We start from the raw sequence: 20,485 nt of genomic DNA, 5'->3' as shown, positions 1-20,485 counted from the left end.
CTTAAGATGTCTTCTGAATGTCAGGTAGTTGTTATCTCTTTGACATCTGATGGGAGCGTGTTCCACAGGGCAGGCGCTACCACCAAGAAGGCCCTCTGCCTGGTTTCCTGTAACTTGGCTTCTCGCAGCGAGGGAACCGCCAGAAGGCCCTCGGCGCTGGACCTCAGTGTCCGGGCAGAACAATGGGGGTGGAGACGCTCCTTCAGATATACAGGACCAAGGCCCTTTAGGGCTTTCAAGGTCAGCACCAACACTTTGAATTGTGCTCGGAAACGTACTGGGAGCCAGTGTAGGTCCTTCAAGACCGGTGTTATGTGGTCTCGGCAGCCGCCCCCAGTCACCAGTCTGGCTGCCGCATTCTGGATTAGTTGTAGTTTCCGGGTCACCTTCAAAGGTAGCCCCACGTAGGGCGCATTGCAGTAGTCCAAGCGGGAGATAACTAGAGCATGCACCACTCTGGTGAGACAGTCAGCGGGCAGGAAGGGTCTCATCCTGCGTAGTCTCAGCTTTGGCTCCAGCACAGAGCAAGCAGGTCTCTGGGTCTCCAGCTCAGCTCTTGCACAACTCTCAGGGTCTTGTTCTCCTACCTGGCAGCCAGGTGGGGGGGGGGCTGGAGGAAAGTCCCACCTATTATCCTGGAAGGTCCCATGCCCTACTTGCGGCTCCTGCAACCTGGCTCATTCTTTTGGGATGCGGATGAGGACACCTAAGTGGCCAGCCAAGGACATGGTCTTATCAAAATAAAATTGTCTGACTAGTTTAACAATAGAATCCCCCGTTAGATTCTAACCCTCCCTGCGTCCAGGACCCCAAGGACTGGAAGGAACTCAGGGCATCATGCAGACGGACCTGCCCAAACCTCCTTCGAAGCTACATCTCATTGGCCTGGAAGTGAATCGCCCCCCTGACCACCGTGCGACACAGTTGGGGCCCCAATGCAGCTGTTCCACCAATGAGGGAGTAGCACTCTGCACATGCTCTTTAGCCAAGAGTTAGAAGGGGAACCGCAGTCCAAAAGAGGTTATCTGTCCACCTCTCCAGGCCTGGAGCACCCAGAGGTTTCCTAAGAAGAAGAAGAAGAGTTTGGATTTGATATCCCGCCTTTCACTCCCCTTCAGGAGTCTCAAAGCGGCTAACAATCTCCTTTCCCTTCCTCCCCCATAACAAACACTCCGTGAGGTGAGTGGGGCTGAGAGACTTCAAAGAAGTGCGACTGGCCCAAGGTCGCCCAGCAGCTGCATGTGGAGGAGCAGGGAAGCCAACCTGGTTCCCCAGATTACGTGACTACCGCTCTTAACCACTACACCACACTGGCTCTCCTAGTGCTTTGTTGTGGGGAAAGAGAGCAGCCCCCCCACCCCAGTACTGCTCTGGCTGTAACCAGGCATGAGCTCAGGGAGGGGGCTGCGATGGGGGGCCCCAAACCCCTCCAGGACGTGTGCCAAAGGCAGCGACTCCAGCGAGTGAGAATCCAGCTTCTGGCACAAGGCTCTGCTCCTCCAACTGCAGCATCCTGACGCTGCCCCTTTAAAGTGAGCTGTGCCCGCTCTCTCTTAATGCCCCTAATCAGCTGCCCTTCACCCCTCTGCCCCTATAAATCCCCCAAGCGCAGCCTCTCCGCCCCAGAGCCGCTCTTGCACAGCATGGCCTCAACACCCTCCCAAGAGACGCCTGTGGGCAATGGGGATGCGGAGGGCTTTTGGTGTCCCCTAGGGGCCCCGCCTGCACCCCTGCCCCCTCTGCTGCCCCACCTGCCCTGTGCCTACCCTGCTCTCCCTTGCTACAGCCTGCTGCAGCCACCGCCCCTGGGGCTCTTCACCCAGCCGGTAAGTGACTCCAGGCACTAGGAGTGGCGTGGAGGGGGGCCTTCTGTGTTGCATTGGGGTGAGCGAGGGGCTGGGCCCAGGTGAGCCCCTGGGGGCTTGAAAGATGGGTGGGACTGGGTGGGCCAAACACCTTCTGCAGGCGAGACTCTTCTCTCCCTCTCTCAGTCGCATGGGAGAAGGTGCAACTTTTGGAGCTGAAAAGCTCGCAGCATCACTCAGGTCCTCTGTGCTTTGCTGCTTCCAGCAGCCCTCAAGCAAGTGACACACTTGCTGGAATCATAAAAGAATTCACTTGCCTTTCTCCTCCTTATTTAACAGCGCCAGCAACCAAACAGCAGCGAGTCCCGCAGATTAACTGCCCACCAGACTTCTTTTGTTCTTTCAGAATGCGTCAGTCTGGCATTTTTTGTTTCCATGTGCCCATTCTGTTAAATCTCATGGCTGTTTCCGTGTGTCCATTCTGGACTCCTTCCTTTTGGCCCTTCTGAAATAGGTGCATGGCTCATGAAGGTTTTCAGGCATCCATGGCCTCAGAATAGAATGCCTAGGTTTGGGGAAGGGCTGCAGCTCAGCCGGTGGAGCATCTGCCTTGCAGGCAAAGGGTCCCGAGTGCGAATCCCAACGGCATCTCCTAACCGGGCTGGGAGGCACCTCTGCCTGAAAAACTCAACAGCTGCTGCCAGCCAGTGCCGACAATACTGGGAAAGCTGGACCAATGTCTCCGTGTAAAGCAACATGGGCGTAGCCGGGGGGGCAGGGAGGGACAGCTGCCCCCCCCCAAATCAATAAAAACGCATAGCTAACTGTGGTTCTGCACCCTTAACAAAACTCCTGGCTACACCCATGTAAGCCAGCATCCCATGTCTCTGTGTTTCTACCTGGAAAATCTCTGTGTTCAGTTTCTCCATCAGTTCTGAGGTGGGGGCTCATTGGAGCTGCTTACCTGTGGCTGGGGGATGCCAAGCATGTGAGGAGAAGGAACGTCTGGGGAGAATATTGGGCAGGGGAGAAGGTAGCAGGCAGGCAGAGCAGGCGGGGGGGTGAGCAATGGGGCCAGCCGTTGGGGGGCAGGTTGTCAAACAAAGGCCAGGCAGCCACTGGCACCAGATCCCAGGTGGGTTGGGGGCAAGGGTGGGGTCAGACTGGCTTGCAGGAGACAACCTCAGGAGTTCCCTTCATAGAAGCATAGAACGGTAGCGTTGGAAGGGACCCCGAGGGTCATCTAGTCCAACCCCCTGAAATGCAGGAATCACAACTGAAGCATCCATGACGGATGGCCATCCGATCTCTGCTTAGAAACCTCCAAAGAAAGAGTCCACCACATGGGTAGGCAAACTAAGGCCCAGGGGCCGGATCTGGCCCAATCGCCTTCTCAATCCGGCCCCTGGACGGTCCGGGAATCAGCGCGTTTTTACATGAGTAGAATGTGTGCTTTTATTTAAAATGCATCTCTGGGTTATTTGTGGGGCATAGGAATTCATTATTTCCCCCCCAAAAAAATATAATCTGTCCCCCTGACCCCTGATCCACCACCTTCCAAGGGAGACCGCTCCTCTCTCAAATGGCTCTTTCATGTCATTTGAATCTCTTGTTCCTGGTCATCCTTTTGTCAACAGGAAAAAAATCAAGCTTTCTCTGTCTTGCATGGAACAGCAGCACTTCAGACATTTGGAGATGTCTCTGTGTCGCCAGCTTCCAGCCGGCTTCTTCCTAGCAGCCGGGCGAGGGGGGGGAGGCCCAATGGCCACTTGCCCGATGGCACAGAGCAGCTTCTTTGCTTGTACTGATTGCAATGCGCAACTAGTCAGCCAGATCCACTACCTAGTTGAGGAAGCTTGCTCTCATACCCTTTAACACACACACACACACACACACACACACACACAGGGTCCCAAGAGCTGGAAGGGAGTCAGGGCATCACCCAGACTGACCCTCCCACACTTGTACCATCAACCCCTCCAGAGACCAAGACGTCTGTCCCAAACCTCCTCCCCACCCCAGCTTCCTCCAGAGATCTTCCTCATGAGCTCTTAGGGGTGGGGAGGGAGGCCTTCTGCATGCAGCACAGGTGTCCCATTCCTGAGTCCTGCCTCTGCCTGGGATTAGTGTTCTCTGTCCTAATTCTCTTTGCGCCAAGTCCCCCCGCCCCACACCCCATTTGAGGCATAGCTGTCAATGTTTCCCTTTTTTTAAGGGAAATTCCCTTATTCCGAATAGAATTCCTCACAAGAAAAGGGAAAAGTTGACAGCTATGATTTGAGGGGCTGTAGGAGGAGGCAAGCCACCCTTGTGGCAACAAGAGACGCAGGATGGCAAAGGTACACAGCCTGGCACAGTGGGCAGGCTGGCATCGAGGCAGCTCAAGCCCGCTCCTCCCAGCCCTGGGCTGCATGACAGACGCTCCTCTCTCTGGTCTGGAGATGTTTAAAAATATCTGCAGAGCGGTAGTCTTTGTGGTGGCTCCTCAACCAGACAGGGAAGGGGCCTTTTCTGGGAGGCAGGAGAAACCTTGGGATGGGACTAAAAATAGCAGCAGAAAACAAGAGGAGGCAGCAGAGCTGAAGAAGCAAAGCCCCTCGGGGGCACGGTGCCCGCCTCTCGACCTCAGCAAAGGTGGCAGCGCCATCCGCAAAGCTCTGCCCGCCCCACTCAAGCAGGAGGGGCCCAGAGTGTGAATAACCGGAACTAACTGTGTCCTGCTAGAGCCAGGGTTGGTGCAGGGGTCAAAGCTGATGAAAGGCCCCAGGTCCCTGAGGGCAGCTGCAGCCCCAGTGGCAAGGCTGGACCCAAGAGCACCCCACATCCTTTAGGGGGAGAGGGATGCCCTCCGGGACAGATGGACCACCACTCAGGAGGGCAGAGAAAGCCTCCATTCATTTCCATCATGCCTTTTCTCTAAAATGTCCCAAATGCCGCAACCTTTCTCTGCCTGCCTTTGCTTTCAGGGTGGACCAGGTTTCCATTGCATGGGCCACATTTCAAGCACGCTTCAATTTCTGCTCTCCGACGCTTCTGTCGTTGACTCAGCCTGCATCCAGACATGCTTCTTTCCTCCAGCAGGGACAAGTGTCCCGTTTTCAGCGGGGCATCCCGGATCACAGAAGCCAATCTTGGCTTTGCCTTGGATCCCGGAATGTCCTGTTTAAGACGGGCACCCTGGCGCGAGTCAGCAGGGTTGTGCTGGTGAGCGCCAGAGAGCCTTCCGGGATCGCTTTGGGAATCATCAAAGGGTGGGACCAAAGCGCCTCCGGGAGGCTGCAGTGGCAGCGGCAGGAGGCAGCTGCGATGGGGGCAGAGGAGGCAGCAGGTGAAGGGGGCAGGGGGCAGGCAGGCAAGGGAGGGGCTGGGTGGGCAGCGGTCTTGGGCGTGAGCAGGCGAGTGACAGGGGTGGCAGGATGGTGCAGGGTAGGGGTGCAGGTGTGCCCCAATTTGCCCTCCCGAAATGTGGGGGAGTATGCAGGGAGCCGGAGCAGACTGGAGGAGACAACATTTCCCTGTTAACGGAGAAATCTGAGGGCTCCCTTGGGCAAAAAACAAGGACGCCAGCCAGGAAGACCAGAGCAAAACAGCAGCCAGTAGGCTTGGTCTTGATTGAAGACTGTCGCGACAGGACTCCCACCTGACACCAGGTGGAAGGAGATGGAAGCCCCGAACAAAAGAGACCCCAAACTTTTATTAGCTGCTAATCCCCATGTTGTGGGACGCAGGTGGCGCTGTGGGTTAAACTACAGAGCCTAGGACTTGCCAATCAGAAGGTTGGCGGTTCGAATCCCCGCGACGGGGTGAGCTCCCGTTGCTCGGTCCCTGCTCCTGCCAACCTAGCAGTTCGAAAGCACGCCAAAGTGCAAGTAGATAAATAGGTACCGCTCCGGCGGGAAGGTAAACGGTGTTTCCATGCACTGCTCTGGTTCTCCAGAAGCGGCTTAGTCATGCTGGTCACATGACCCAGAAGCTGTACACAGGCTCCCTTGGCCAATAAAGTGAGATGAGCACCGCAACCCCAGAGTCGGCCACGACTGGGTCTAATGGTCAGGGGTCCCTTTACCTTTTTAATCCCCATGTTACATCGCCCCCCAGACTACATCACTCATACATCATGGTTACATCATGAAAGGGGAGGTCTGGTGGCGGTAGTCTGAGCATCCTGGACCCTGCCCCATGGTTCCCCTTGCCCTCCACCAAACACCCATCAAGTGTAACAAAAGAGATATTTACATTTCCCTGTTTCCCAGCCAAGTTCATCACACCCTTTGTCTTCATCTGGGTTTGTTATTTCTGGAATGGCTACCTGTCTGGCACTCAGGTATCAGGAGGCCAGGAATTATCCCTCAGGCAGAGGGGCTGCTGAGTAGCTGAGCTCACATATCTATATGAATTTCTGAAGTTTTCCCAGTGAGCCAGTGCATAGATACATTGATCAGTGAATTCTCACTTTTGGTATCGTGCAGCAGAGGCCCTTTGAATAGCTAGGAATAAACTGTGATGAAGTGTTTTGTGGGGACAAATCACAAAAGTCACAAAAGCGATGGTGCTGGTTTTGGTAGTGGGCTGCAGGTGGATGATATCTGCTGGAGGGGCAACCCTCCCCCCAACCTATACATAAATTCCTGCAACACCCGGAGTTGTTTGGGGGTCCTGCTTCTCACAGCCGCTCTTGCCTTTGTGTGCTCCAGGTCTCTGCCCCCTGCGAGCTGCCTGGCGGACCCCCCCTGCTGTGGCCGGCGCCATTGCTCTACTCGCCCCTCCTGCGGCCAGGTACCCCCGAGGACCCGTCGCGGGGCAAGGCAGCCGCCTCCCGGGAGAGCACAGCGGCCCTCAAGGCCTGGCTGGGCCAGCACCCCAAAAACCCCTACCCCAGCAAGGGAGAGAAGGTGCTGCTGGCCATAGTCAGCCGGATGAGCCTGACGCAGGTCTCCACCTGGTTCGCCAACGCCCGCCGGAGGCTCAAGAAGGAGAACCGGGCTTGCTGGGCACCCCGGGCCCCGAAGGCCGAGGGAGAGGCGGAGGAGGAAGAGGAGGAGAGCGAGGGAGAGGCCGGCGCAGAAAGAGCAGCCCCCAGCACCCCTCCACCGAGGACAAAGCTCCCCCAGAATGGCTCTCTGGCAGAAACAGCGGCCCCTTGGCTGAAGGCTGGGCGGTGGCAAGGCTTGCCTGCGTCTCCTCCGCCGGCCACTGCTGAGGTGCAGGAGTTGCCCGCCAAGCCCAAGATCTGGTGTGTGGCTGAACTGGCCACCAGCGCCCAGCCCGGCAGGGGGGCTCTTTGAGGAGCTGCGGGGCATCCAAATGGGGTGAGAGGAGACCCCTTTGTCCAGCTAGGGAAGGAGGAGCCCTGGAAAGGCTTTTCTGGCTGGTGGGGAAGCGGAAGAGAAGAGCTGCTGCTGTTGCTCTTGTTCTTCACCTGTCCTTCAGCTTAAGGTCCCAGAGGGGCTTACAATAATTAAAACATCGTGTGAATACAGTTGAAGTAGCTGGGATAGTCGACTCTCCTTTGTTTTTCAAGCAGAGTTTGGGTGGCCACCTGCCAGGGGTTTTTTAGCTGTGAGTCCTGCATTGCACAGGGTTGGACTGGATGAACCCTGAGATTCCTTCCAAGTTGAAATAAAAATAATTAAGGTCTTATATATAAATAATAAATGTTCATAAATGTACCAACCAAGCACTGACATAGATCAGCACAGGAAGACCGACCTGAAACCATTTTGACTCCCAAACTGACCAAATGTTTTCTCTGCAAGGAGGGAGGGGGTCAGGGAACCTTCCCATTGTCTCAGGAATTGGGAAATCACCATCTCAAAGGGTGACAGACTACCAGGAAAGGCAATCAGATAAGACATTAGACAGGAAAAACAACAACACTCAAATTTCTGTTGTAGACCACCTTTTCTGTGATGAAGGTATGATGTTTGTGGGGGGTGGTCTTGGGCTACACCCCTTCTGTGATGTAGGTATGATGTATGGAGGGGTGGTTTTGGACTCCAGGGCGGGCAACTTAAAATGTCTACATAAGGATGGGCACACCTTTGTTCTGGGTCCTCCTTCTCCTGCGTGTGAAGGGGGCACCCTGTTGCAACAGTTCAATAAAGATCAGGCTTACGAGCTGCTTTGCTTCTCAATATTCTCTGGTTGGCCTCTGTTATTTTCTCTGACCGATGGAGAACCTACAAAGGACTCTACATGGGCTCTTGTGTCCCCCATAAGGGAATGAGGGCAGATTATGTTTACAACGAAGTCTACAATCCTAGAATTACAGAAATAGGGGGGATCCCAAGGGTCAAGTAGTCCAACCCCTGCAATGCAGGAATGACAGCTCAAGAAACCTTGAGAGATGACTGGCCAAACTCTACTTATAAGCCTGCAACAAGGAGAATCCACCACCTTCCAAGAGAGTCCATTCCACTGCTGAACAACTTGTACCGTCAGAAAGTTATTCCTCATGTTCAGTTGCAATCTCTTTTGTTGCAATTTGGGTTCTATTAGTTTGGGACCAAGCCTGCTCCATCTTCCATGGGACAGACCTTGAGATATGTGAAGGTGGCTCTCAGATCTCCTCTCAGTCTCCTCATCTCCAAGCTAAACACGCCCAGCTCCTTCAACCGTTCCTCATCAGGCTCGGTTTCCGGCAAGGGGAGGGGGTTAGATTAATGGAAGAGGTGCGGATTTAGAGGAACGAGTTGCACACTTTTTCATCCTGAGGTGTGACGATGGAGGGGATCTGTTTTGACAGTTTGTGTTGGTGCTAAAAAGTGCCCTACATAGAGCAGCTTGTGAGGTTAAACAAAGAGGGAGGAAGTGAAAATTTGCAAGCATCCCTGGGGAAAAAGAAAACCAGCTCTGCATGACCTCTGTTGGATGGAAGAGTCATGGCAGCTCCAGGTTCCTCTAAGCCATGGGTAGACAAACTAAGGCCCGGGGGCTGGATCCGGCCCAATCGTCTTCTAAATCCAGCCCACAGACGGTCCGTGAATCAGCGTGCTTTTACATGAGTAGAATATGTGCTTTTATTTAAAATGCAGCTCTGGGTTATTTGTGGGGCATAGGAATTCGTTCATTTTTTTTCTTCTCCAAAACATAGTCCGGCCCCCCACATGGTGCCACTGTATTCTGCTCTGGTCAGACCTCACCTGGAGTACTGTGTCCAGTTCTGGGCACCACAGTTCAAGAAGGACACTGACAAACTCCAGAGGAGGGCAACCAAAATGGTCAAAGGCCTGGAAACGATGCCTTATGGGGACTTCCGGGTTGGCGCCATCATCTAATGGCGGATTCCCTCCGAGCTCCGGAGGGAATCTGCTCAACAGGGGTCGGGTCCTGCCGCGGCGGCGACGCGGGGACCCTTAGAAACCACAGGCACTGAAGCCTGTGGACCTGGTGACTCAGTGGGCACCATTTGCGCGCCCCCCCGACCCGCAAAGAAGCCTTTTTAAAGGCTTCGGAACGGGGGACGGAGGGAGGTGTGGTGCTGAGAGTTCGACTGCTTCCCCTGCTGAGTGAAGCCGCATGCCATGGACGGAGAGCGTTAACTTCTTCTTTTGAACTTTTGGATCAAAGTAACGACCCGTGAGTAACACGGTAATTGGACTTAAAAGGGAAAATTACTTCTGGGAATTCGGCAAGATCGGGTAAGGTGCTAAAAAGGAAGTCAACCTGCCCGCCTTGTAATCATCGTAAAGCAAGGATTTTATTACTAAGGTTGTGTGAATGTCTTTTGTTTTTTGTGGAAAAGCGCAATTAACTTTATATTGGGCCAATTTAAGTGACTGTGCTGGAGGATAAGAGAACGGAATTCACCCCTCCCCCAAAACCCGGGAGCGATCGGGCAGAGAGCCTGTGGAAGAGGTTTATAGACTTTGACAGCTGTCAAATTAGCTGTCAAAGCTGGGGGGAAAAAGGAGAACTGTGTCTTTGCTGGTTACATTTGATACAACTTGGTAACAAATTGTTAAAAACAAAGAAGAAAAGGTTAATTTGTCATTAAGTAACTAGAATCCCTCTAGAGGGGGTTCAGGACATTACAAAAATGGCTGTAAGTGGAAAAATACTGGCTGAACTGGAAAAGACCTTTCGTCTTTTGGGAAATCTACAGAAGCAGACAGATGTTTTGACTATGAGTGTAATAACAACGAAGGGAACAGTAAACAAAATTGCTGAACCTGGAAAGGATATGATTCAAGCTCCTGCAGATGAACAGGGAAGTGTTGTTGCTGATACAAAAATCCTTATAGCCAAACAGGAGAAAGAGTCTGAGTCATTTGAGATGCCATTTAAAGAATATGAGAAAGAAGGAGGCGCTGGGATGTTGCAGACGGCTAAAGAGAGCCAGAGGCCTGTCAAGTTGGAAACAATTGAAAATAAGAGCATGACAATGAAAGTTTGGCTGGAAGTGAAGAATGGAATCTGGAGAGATCTCCTCTTATGGGGATCGGAAGACATATGGAATATAAATATGGACAGTACAGAGTGTGGAGTCTTTGGGACATTTGAACTTATGAGAAGCAAGAAACAAGATTTTGGCTCCATTGTTAAATATGGAGGTCTGGCTGGAAGAAATATGGATTTTATTGGAACAGAGCCTCTTCGAGATTCGGAATTTAAAATAAAGGACTATCAAGAAAACCGGCAGAGAGAAATTGAGAGAGGGTTAAGTGCCTCGGATGTGAGATCGCCAGGCTGATTTTGGATGGACTGATGGACTTTGGTTGGGGATCGAAACCGGGAAAGGGGGTGGGAGGGCTTCGGGAATTTAAAGGGTGTAAAAATATGATTCTGTTTTAATTAAGTTGGCTTTTGCCACTAACATAAAAATGGGGAATTTGGGGAGAGATTTGGGGCCGACCTTAGCAAAAGATTATCAAAAATAAGTGTTTCGTGTATAAAGATTGGGATTTTTAAGTTTAAATAGGTTAATTAAATTGATGGAGGAATTTAGGGAAAGTATGTTAAGAATAAGTTTTGAAATATAAAGATAGAGGTTTAGAAGTTAAAATTTGTTTAAGATAATTGAATTAGAGGAAATAAGGTAAAGTGGGGGGGATAAAAATTGCTGAGCTAAAAATTGGAATTGGAATACAAGAAGGGCAGGTGTGGGGAAGTCAAGGAAATTGGGTATGGAATGTAATTATGGTAAACTTTTTAAATTGCTGTTTTTCTTTTTCTTTTCTTTTTTCCTTTTTCTCTTTTCTGTTTTCCTTTCTATTCTTTTTTGAAAATTTGAATAAACATAATTAAAAAAAAAAAAGGAAACGATGCCTTATGAGGAACGGCTAAGGGAGCTGGGCATGTTTAGCCTGGAGAAGAGGAGGTTAAGGGGTGATATGATAGCCATGTTCAAATATATTAAAGGATGTCACATAGAGGAGGGAGAAAGGTTGTTTTCTGCTGCTCCAGAGAAGCGGACACGGAGCAATGGATCCAAACTACAAGAAAGAAGATTCCACCTCAACATTAGGAAGAACTTCCTGACAGTAAGAGCTGTTCGACAGTGGAATTTGCTGCCAAGGAGTGTGGTGGAGTCTCCTTCTTTGGAGGTCTTTAAGCAGAGGCTTGACAACCATATGTCAGGAGTGCTCTGATGGTGTTTCCTGCTTGGCAGGGGGTTGGACTCGATGGCCCTTGTGGTCTCTTCCAACTCTATGATTCTATGATGGTCTGAGGGACAGTGGACCGGCCCCCTGCTGAAAAAGTTTGCTGACCCCTGAAAGCCTACTCTCCAACAGGATATCAGCTCCCTAAATCTCCCTCCGTTGCCCTGGCAATCCCCATTTAACTCTGGGAAGAAGCACTTCCTTTTTTATGTCCCCAAACTTTTCTCCATCCACTTTCACCCTGCAAAGCATCATTGTGGAAACGTGTATCTCTCACTCGCCTTTTAAAGCCCCAAACACCGCCCCTCATAGGAGAGTCTCTCCACCCCCTTGATAATTTGGGCGGACTTTTCCAGAACCTTTCCCAGTGCTTTTGAGGTGAGCAAACGGAACTGCACACTTTCACTCCTCATGCGGTTGCGCCATAGATTTGCAGAATGGCATTACAATACTGGCAAGTTACGTTTTATTTCATTTATTTCTGAACCAATGGAGGACACAGACAAGAGGAGGTGCTGTTCTGCCAGTTTTCACCAGGCACCGGGACTTGCAAACCAAAATAAGCAGCTTTTCCTTTAACCCTTTGGTGAGTGTCACGAAATGAGCAGACCAGGACTTGGCACTGAGCACTCAGGGGGAGGAGGATGTGATGAAGGCCAGGGGTGTGACTCCCTTTCCCCTTTTGCCCCTTCAGGCTTGCCCCTTGAGCCCACAGGTTGCTAAGCATGCTCTGCAGAACTTGCAGGGAGTCTCTCTGGCTTTTGAAATGACCTCCTCCCCTGTTTGTAAGAGGTCACCAGTCTCCCTGGACCCACTGGGTGTGGGGTGCTCTCCCCTCTGGGGGAATTGCCCATGTACAAGGGGTTGGACTAGTGGACCTTTTAGGTGCCTTCCAACCATACAAGTCTAGGATTCTACGTCAAGGGGCTGGCAGGTTGCCACAGTAGGACATGCGATGAGCCAACGTGGTGCGGTGGTTCGAGTGCCGGACGAGAATCCGGGAGAGACCAGAGTTCAAATCCCCACTCCGGCCCTGAAGCCCACAGGGTGACCTTGGGGGCCAGTCGCACTTCCTCTCAGCCTGGCCTACCTCACAGGGTTGTTGTGGGGAATAAGTGACAATGGGGGTGGGGTGGGAACCATATACGCCCCCTTGACTCCCTTGGAGGAAAAACGTGGCCCCTAAAGGCAAGAAATAAAATAAAATAAATATATAAGAAGCAGGGGCCAGCAGAAGGCTGTTGGCTGTTCCCACATCACCCCCAGGCCCAGTTGCTCATTGGGGTGGGGGCCGCATCCTGTCCCCCTGCCATTCCCAGTTCCACCAGAGACACGTGGCAGAGGGGGTTCCCCCCCCAGGGTCCCCACCAACGAGGCAGCTTCTCAACAGGGCAGAATCTGTTTTCCAAAAGAGCAGCAGAGACAAAGACACCCCACCCCAGCCCAGCATCCTCGAAGCGTGCCCAGGAAGCTGAAAGGGCAAGGCAGGGAGGCAACGGGCTTCTTCCGACTGCTGTTGACAGGAACACTCCCCTGGCACATGGAGGTTCTACTTAGCCGTGTGGCCAACAGCGCCTGAAAGGCCCCTCCCTCCTCTTCCTCCTCCACAGAACTGCCTGCTCCTTCCTGAAGGGGGCCGGTGAGCAATAAATTCAAACAACCTGCCAGCTATAAATCATCCAGCTGCCTCAATGTGGTTGTAGTTGAGAACTCCTAATTTTGTCAGAATGAATCGGATTTGAAGATCTTATGATTTGTGGACCGAGATCTCTGACAAACAAACATCTATGTGTGAAATTACGGCATTCTTGCCTTTGCAAATATCTTTGGAGACAAATAAATTTCTCGGACAGCCAGGTTGCTACATAGTTCTCATGAACGCTTGGCCAATCCTTCGCCATCCTAAGAGTCCATCGTCCATGTCTGAAGAAGCACATCATCATGGCCTTTCCAGCTCTGAAACACGGGAGGGCTCTCTTCCGAGGCTGGCACTGCCCTAGGTTTGGTTGGCTCCCCAGGCCGTTGCAGGGAGAGGAGGGCAACGCTGCTGAAATCTGCTTCCAGGAAGGGCGGTTGGAATGGCACGAGATTCGGGGAGGACAAGGAGGGCGATTGTCTCTTGGGGGCTGGCGGGAGGCTCCGGGGGGCTGGCGTTGGCCTCTGACCTCCGGATCTCCCCCACTGCCCGACTCAAGAAGGCAAGTCAAAGATCTCATGGCAGAAGCACTGGCAGAGGCTGTAGAAGACGCAGAGGATGAGGGTGGAGGGCACGAGGCTCACCAGGACGATGCCCAGGTTGAGACGCTCCACCAGCAGGAGGTAGATGCCAAAGGGCAGAGAGCTGAAGTAGACCAGGCAGAGGACACCCACGAGGAAGCGGGGGAAGGCGCGCCACGTGGCGCAGGGCTGGCACTTGCCCAGGGGGCCGTAGCAGGGCAGCGAGGTCAGGCTGGGCGGGCGGTAGAGGCGCATGACGTCCAGGACCCCCACGCCCTCGGGGGCCGCCATGTCCTCGGGCACCTCCAGGAGGGTGATGACCAGGCAGTCCGAGGAGGAGCTGTGCCCGCCCTCTGCAAAGGGCTCCAGGACGCTGGGGCACAGCAACACCTCCGGGGAGGGGGCCGCGCCCCCGGCCCTGGCGCCCCCTCCTTGCTTCCGGGCCCTCTCGCGGCAGCTGAGCAAAGCCAGGACCTGCCCGTCGTCCTGCAGGCGCCCCACGTCCCTGTCCGGCGGCAGGGGCATCTCCTGGCGGCAGAAGGGGCAGCTGAGGGTCCCGGGCGGCTCGCCCACCTCCACCATCTTGCGCAGGCAGCGGGCGCAGACGCGGTGGCGGCAGCTCAGCAGTTTGGGGCGGCGGCTGCGGCCATCAAATCGCTCATAGCAGATCTTGCACTCCATCTCGTGGGCTGCGAAGACCAGCGGCTGTGGGGCCACCGCTTTGGCCTTGCCAGGGGACATGGCGGCCTTGGAGGAGGGGAGCCTGGCTGCGTGGGGGGCAGAGAGAGCACAACACATGAAGGTTAGAAGAGCTCCGGTGGGTCAGGGCTCATCCAGATGAGATTCCCTGCCTTTTCCCCTGGTGAGACGCAGGTAGACTGTCTCTAGGCTTGGAGGTTCCATAAAAGTATAAGATGAGCCTGCTGGTTGCTGTGCACGCAGAAGGGCACAGGCTCAGCCCCTGGTGGTCCTGGCATCCACAGGCAGGTGTGGGGGTGCCCTCTGCCTGGAACGCTGCTGCCAGCCTGTGTCTACAATACTACACTAGACTGCACAGGATAAAGCAGCTGCTGCCTGCATTCCTTGTAAGACTTGGCAGGTCTCAGATGGTTACCATTAACCCTTAGGTCTAGGAATTTTGCAGCATTATTATATCAAAACATTGCTTTTTAAAAAAATGGAGGAAATGGCAGCATAAGATATTCTTTAAAAAAAACAAAAATAATAGTTACAGTGTCAGACTAAGATCAGGGTTCAAATCTCCCATTCGGAAATGAAGCTCACTGGGTGACCTTGGGGGCCAGTCGCTGCCTCAGCCTAACCTACCCCAGCGGGTTGTTGGGGGGATTAGACTGGGGGGGAGCTGTGCGTCACCTTGACCTCCTTGGAGTAAAAGGTGGGGTGTCAAAACACTACAATAAATAAATAAGAAGGAAAATGTCCTTTTTCTCCCCTTGAAGAAACTCTGGGAAGGTACACATATTCTGAAGTGGAAATATATTATTCATTTCCCGGGTTTGTCTCTACTGCTGGGCCTTCCCATCGCTGGTTTGGCTGGGTCACATCCAGGCTCCTGCCTGGGCACCAGGGCGCTGTCTCAGGAGGCCATAAGAAGAGCCTGCAGGATCAGGCCAAAGCGGGGGCCCATCTAGTCCCCAATCCCCTTCTCACTGGGGCCAACTGGATGTATTCCAATGCAAGAGCCCCATTCTCCCCTCCTGTGGCTTCCAGCAACTGGTATTCTGGCCTCCACTGGGGAGACAAGGCAGAGCCATCCTGGCGAGGCGCCACCGAGAGCCCTCTCGTCTTCCTCCTCCTCCTCCTCCTCCTCCCTGAATCCGCCTAACCCCCTTGGAAAGGTTGCTAAGCCCCACGGCCTCCTCCGGCTGGGCGTCCAGCAATGGCCTGAGCCCCCCCCCGTCCCCCCGTCTTGGCTGGGCTGCTGAGCGGGACGCATCTGGCCTCTGGGCACACGCGCGCAATTGCGCGCAGGCTGGCTGAGAAGCAGAGCGCCTCACCTGCTGCCAAGAACGGGGGGGGGCACCTGTGGCCCTCCAGACGTGCCTGGGCTCCAGCTCCCAGCCTCAGCCCCAGCCAGCGCGCTCAGGGAGGGTCACAGAGGACAGAGGACCCCCCCACAAAAAAACCACCATCCATGCAAGCCTGTGAGAAGCTTGCGGCCCTTCCTGCCGGGGTTGGGGAGGGGGGATTCTCTCCTGCCTTGCCCAGCTGCTGGCTTCGAGGACCCCCTCGCCCAGATCGCGCCCCCCCCCCCCGTCGGTACCGCTGCTGGGAGAGCCGGGCCGGGCCCCAGGCAGCACCGGGTGGAGTCCTTCCTCGCCCCCTCCTCCCCCGGAGCTCAAGGGAACCCATCCCTCTCCCTACCTGGTGCGCGGAGGGGCGGGCGGGGGTCGTCCCTCCCGGGGGGGTGTCCCGCCGGCCTCCCAGAGAGGCGCTGCCTGCTCCGGCTCCGGCTCCTGCTGCAGCCCCGGGCAGACGCTCGCGCGGGCCGCCGGCAGCCACCGCCTGGCCGTTGCCATGGCAACAGAGCCGGGATGCAGGAGGAGGCGGAGGAGATGGAGAGGATGTTGATGGCTGGTCAGGCTCAGGCGCCCTCCCCGCTTCCCCCACCCCGGATGTACGGCCTGATTCCACCCCCAGCTCCGCGGATATGCGGGGATCAAGGCCCCCCCCCACTCAGCAGCACAGCGCACCCCATCCTTTCCCCCAGAGGCCCCCAAGTTGCTTGGGGAGGGGAGAGGCGACGCACTGCCGCTGCCTTGCGCATCCTTCGCAGGGCGCTGCCCCGCTTCGCCGTGGTGACAATGGTGCCATGGTGGCGCTGCCCGCCGTTGTCCTCCTGGGGGGCCTTGGGCCACTCACTGGCTCTCTGCCTGCCCTACCTGGTTGGCTGGTGCAGAAAATACTGCAGGTCGGGGGAGAGCCACGGGCGCCCTCCTGTGCGCCTCAGAGGAAAGGTGGGAGACCCGCTGAAAGGGGTTGGTTGGTGGAAGAGGACGCCTGAAGACGCCAGAGAAAATACCCCCCCCCAAAAACCCCAGCACCTTCTCTCATTATTATTCAAGATTGCACACACCCCCCCAACCTCAGTCTTGGCCTTGCCAATTAAAGGGAGCACCTAAGGTTGCAAGCCACATGCTACGTACCTGGGATTAGGCCCCATTGAATTCAACAGGACTTGCTTCCTATCAGACCTCTTTCTGAGTGCACCCTCAACCTATTGAAGCCAATAGTCATGGCAACTTACATCCATTGGTTTCAAGGTACAGCGGTACCTCTGGTTACATACTTAATTCGCTCCAGAGGTCCGTTCTTAACCTGAAACGATTCTTAACCTGAAGCACTGCTTTAGCTAATGGGGTCTCCTGCTGCCGCTGCGCGATTTCTGTTCTCCTCCTGAAGCAAAGTTCTTAACCCGAGGTACTATTTCTGGGTTAGCGGAGTCTGTATCCTGAAGCATATGTAACCCGAGGTGTTGTTGTTTAGTCGTTTAGTCGTGTCCGACTCTTCGTAACCCCATGGACCAGAGCACGCCAGGCACCTCTGTCTTTCACTGCCTCCCGTAGTTTGGACAGACTCATGTTTGTAGCTTCGAGAACCCGAGGTACCACTGTACAATAGGTGCCACAATCTATTTGTCTGTACCTACAAGCACACACAGAGTAAATCAAAATAGAGATCTGTGGGCGATTTGGTCTTGAGAGTTAGTGGGAAGTAGCAGTCAGGATGTGTTGGGTCAGGAAGACCAGAGTTTAAGTCCTCACTTGGGTGACCTTGGCCCTGTCCCCACCAGTCTCACAGCAGAGCCGGCCCACCGATTAGGCAGGGTGAAGCACCGGTCTCAGGCGGCAGAAGTGCAAGAGGCGGCACCCCAGCTCTTGCCGAATGCAGGGGGGCATTCCACCAGTGGCGGAAGGGGGGGCAAGGGGCAGCACATTTATTTCACCTCCGGGAGCCAACAGGATGGGCCACCCCTCCTCGCAGGGTTGTCATGAGGAAAGGAAACTGGAGTGAGGAAGCATGCAAGGAACCTTGGAAGGGAAGCAGAAAATACTGTATTTTTCGCTCCATAAGACACACCTAGTTTTTAGAAGAGGAAAACAAGAAAAAAAATATTCTGAACGAAACAGCAGTGGATGTATGATTTTTGTGGTTCAAGCTGTGGCCACTGACATGTGATTTGACTGTGAGTTTGGGGTAACCCAATGCAAAAATCCTGCGGATCCATGTGGATCTGTGCTTTGTAACCACGTTTTTGCGCCATCGGGGCCCACGAAACAGTGGATGTGTGATTTTTGTGGTGTAGGCTGTAGCCATGGACATGCTATGTGATCTGATGGTGAATTTGGGGTGACCCAATGCTGAAATCCTGATCCATGGGCATTTACCTCCTCCCTCTCAGGCAGCCTCCTTTATCGCTAGTGTCCCTTATCTCCCTCCTGATCACTTGCCGATCAGCTGCTTCCTTTCAACACCCCCTTCCTGCGTTCTAAAAAAAAAAAAAAAAAGCACGATCTGCTTTTTGCCCCTGGGCAATTCGCCTCCAGGGACCACGCATTTGCTCCATAAGATGCACAGACATTTCCCCCTTACGTTTTAGGAGGAAAAAGGTGCGTCATATGGAGTGAAAAATACGGTAAATGGAGAATAAAATAACCAAACCAACAAGCCAGGAACTTCTCCACTACAGACTTGTGGGAGCAAATCTGTCCAGAAGTGCCCGAGAGATATGAAATTAAGGGTGGGTGGGTTCAGGGAGTTTTCCTCAAATGAAATTGGGAAGATGGCAACTCAGGCTAGACAAGAGGGAGTCCTTCACATACTCGAGGAATTCGCCAGAGAGACATAGCAAAGATGACGAGGTGCCAGAGAAGTATAGAACAACTGTCAGCCAACCACCATTAGCTTTCTCAGTGAAAATGGGCCAGAGGCAGGTCTTGAGGTCACCTGCTTGCCCACTGACCAGGGAGCAAGGCAGCAACCCTGTGAAGGCAAACACTGGCTACCTCTCCATGCTCCATGTGCAGCAGCAAACCCATTGATGTTTCATGGAGGGCTGCGAGGACCCTTCGCAAAACAAACTAATTCTGCACTTGCGTCATTTCCCGCTTGCGTCATTTCTTATTTTCCATAATTTATTCCAGTTTCTGGCATTTGGTATACTTTGGTTAGTCATGGAGGAAGGATGCTGCACTACTCACTCCACCACCCCCAGTATTATTCAGGCACTTCTCTGGCTTCTGAAGCTCCCGCAGGTTTCACCACCCATCTGACATGTTTCTGCAGGCATACTAAGGACTAGTAACCTGCTTTAAAAATAAAATGTAAGCAGAGATGCAGATGAACTTACATTTCTGCAGCCTGTGGAATTAGGCCACACATATGCACAATCATGGTTGCATTCGGTTTACACCTTAGATAAAATTATTTCTGAAATATAGGCGATGTAAGAAAACAAAATTATTTTTTCCTATGTGGCCTGCAACCTCCACACCAAACAAAACCAGATGGCGACCCTTGCTTTTTATTTACTCGATTTATACCGAATTACACTTCAGGCACACTCCGTGCTCCTCCCCTTAGTGAAACCGACCCCCTCAGAAGCCGGTGGATTCTCCTTCCTTGGAGGTTTCTCAGCAGAGGTTGGGGGGCCACCTGATGGCAATTCTTCAGCTGTGACGCCTGCATTCCAAGGGGTTGGGCTAGATGACCCCTGGGTGGCCTCAATCAATCCTAGGGGAAGGGGCAAGGGTGGCACAGGGGATGCAGAAGCTGGGCTCAGGCCCATCAGACACGGCCTGTGGTCAGACTCTCCCCCCCCCCACGCAGGTTCTCATGAAGTCAGAATAAGCCCAGACCATCGTGAGAAAGGATGCAATAAGCAATTCAGGGAGATTCCACATGAAGGCACAGCTGGGCAGACCAAGATTGCGCTAGAAGTGGTCTGGACTGCTCTGTTTGAAATCATACCAGCGCAAGTAGATAAATAGGTACCGCTCTGGCGGGAAGCTAAACAGCGTTTCTGGTTTCCCGTTGCGCCAGAAGCAGTTTAGTCCTGCTGGCCACATGACCCGGAAACCTGTCTGTGGACTAACGCCGGCTCCCTTGGCCTGAAAGTGAGACGAGCGCCGCAACCCCATAGTCGCCTTGGACTGCACTTAACCATTCTGCCCTTGTCAGGCCCCCATCCTCAGAGTTAAGAGCTGTCCTCTTAGAATGGTTAAGAGCTGGAAGGGACCCACTTCAGGGCAGCACAATTTAAGAAGGACATTGAGAAGCTGGAATGTGTGCAGAGGAGGGCAAGCAAGATGGTAAAGAGGTCTGGAAAGTATGCTTGATAAGGAACAGTGGAGGGAGGTGGGCATGTTTAGCCTGGAAGACATTGAGAGGCATGAGGTTCACCTTCAAGTATCTTAAGGGCTGCCACACAGAGGAAGCACCACCGCCATAAACTCAACAGGAAATGACCGTATTTTCTGCACCATAACACTCACTTTTTTCCTCCTAGAAAGTAAGGGGAAATGTCTGTGCGTGTTATGGAGGGAATGCCTACGGGTGGCGGGGGGGGGGATCTGCTGCAGTCGTGAGCAGAGGATCCATGGTTCCCCTTCCTTCCCTCCTCCGTGGCTCGCTTTGAAACAGCAAAGTGGGAGAAGAGCCGCTGAGTGGGGAGGAGAGAGGGACAGAGAGCCTGCTTCTTTAAAGGAGCAAAGCGGGAGAGGAGAGGAGCCGCTTACACAAGTGTAAGCGGCTCCTGTCCGGTTGGTTCCTTTAAAGCAAGCAGGCTCTCTGTCCCTCTCTCCTCCCCACTCAGCTCGCTACATAGCAGCAAAGTTTTTC

At 53.6% G+C, this 20,485-nt stretch overlaps 2 protein-coding genes across 3 annotated transcripts; one reads left to right on the top strand and one right to left on the bottom strand.

Annotated features, from left to right (window-relative positions):
• Nucleotides 1–837: 837 nt before the first annotated feature.
• Nucleotides 838–7,647, top strand: LOC128415496 (uncharacterized). The gene is made up of 4 exons (XM_053391737.1): nt 838–923; nt 1,571–1,826; nt 4,887–5,133; nt 6,429–7,647. The coding sequence occupies exons 1-4, from the start codon at nt 838–840 to the stop codon at nt 7,088–7,090; spliced, it is 1,251 nt and encodes a 416-aa protein (XP_053247712.1). The 3' UTR covers nt 7,091–7,647.
• Nucleotides 7,648–13,427: 5,780 nt separating this feature from the next.
• LOC128416731 (E3 ubiquitin-protein ligase RNF182-like) lies at nt 13,428–16,902 on the bottom strand. Of its 2 annotated transcripts, none has more exons than XM_053394798.1 (2): nt 16,792–16,902; nt 13,428–14,391 (listed from the first exon to the last, which is right to left on the bottom strand). In XM_053394798.1, the coding sequence occupies exon 2, from the start codon at nt 14,363–14,365 to the stop codon at nt 13,598–13,600; it is 768 nt and encodes a 255-aa protein (XP_053250773.1). In that variant the 5' UTR covers nt 14,366–14,391; nt 16,792–16,902; the 3' UTR covers nt 13,428–13,597. The 2 variants fall into 2 exon arrangements, with proteins under 2 accessions (XP_053250773.1, XP_053250772.1); XM_053394797.1 differs by lacking the exon at nt 16,792–16,902 and adding an exon at nt 16,010–16,181.
• Between the last annotated feature and the right edge of the window lie 3,583 nt (nt 16,903–20,485).

This window comes from Podarcis raffonei, chromosome 6 (assembly GCF_027172205.1).
Source record: "Podarcis raffonei isolate rPodRaf1 chromosome 6, rPodRaf1.pri, whole genome shotgun sequence".
Classification (NCBI taxonomy): domain Eukaryota; kingdom Metazoa; phylum Chordata; class Lepidosauria; order Squamata; family Lacertidae; genus Podarcis; species Podarcis raffonei.
The sequence above is the reverse complement of the archived record's forward strand: the minus strand, read 5'-3'. Positions and strand labels throughout refer to the sequence as shown.

Excerpts from the sequence above, each read along its gene's own strand:
- LOC128415496 (XM_053391737.1), top strand. The coding sequence starts at position 838 with ATGCAGACGGACCTGCCCAAACCTCCTTCGAAGCTACATCTCATTGGC. Across the intron at positions 1,827-4,886 it reads TGGGGCTCTTCACCCAGCCG|GGACAAGTGTCCCGTTTTCA; the intron begins GTAAGTGACTCC and ends TTCCTCCAGCAG. Across the intron at positions 5,134-6,428 it reads GGGGGCAGAGGAGGCAGCAG|AATTCCTGCAACACCCGGAG; the intron begins GTGAAGGGGGCA and ends AACCTATACATA.
- LOC128416731 (XM_053394798.1), bottom strand. The coding sequence starts at position 14,365 with ATGTCCCCTGGCAAGGCCAAAGCGGTGGCCCCACAGCCGCTGGTCTTC.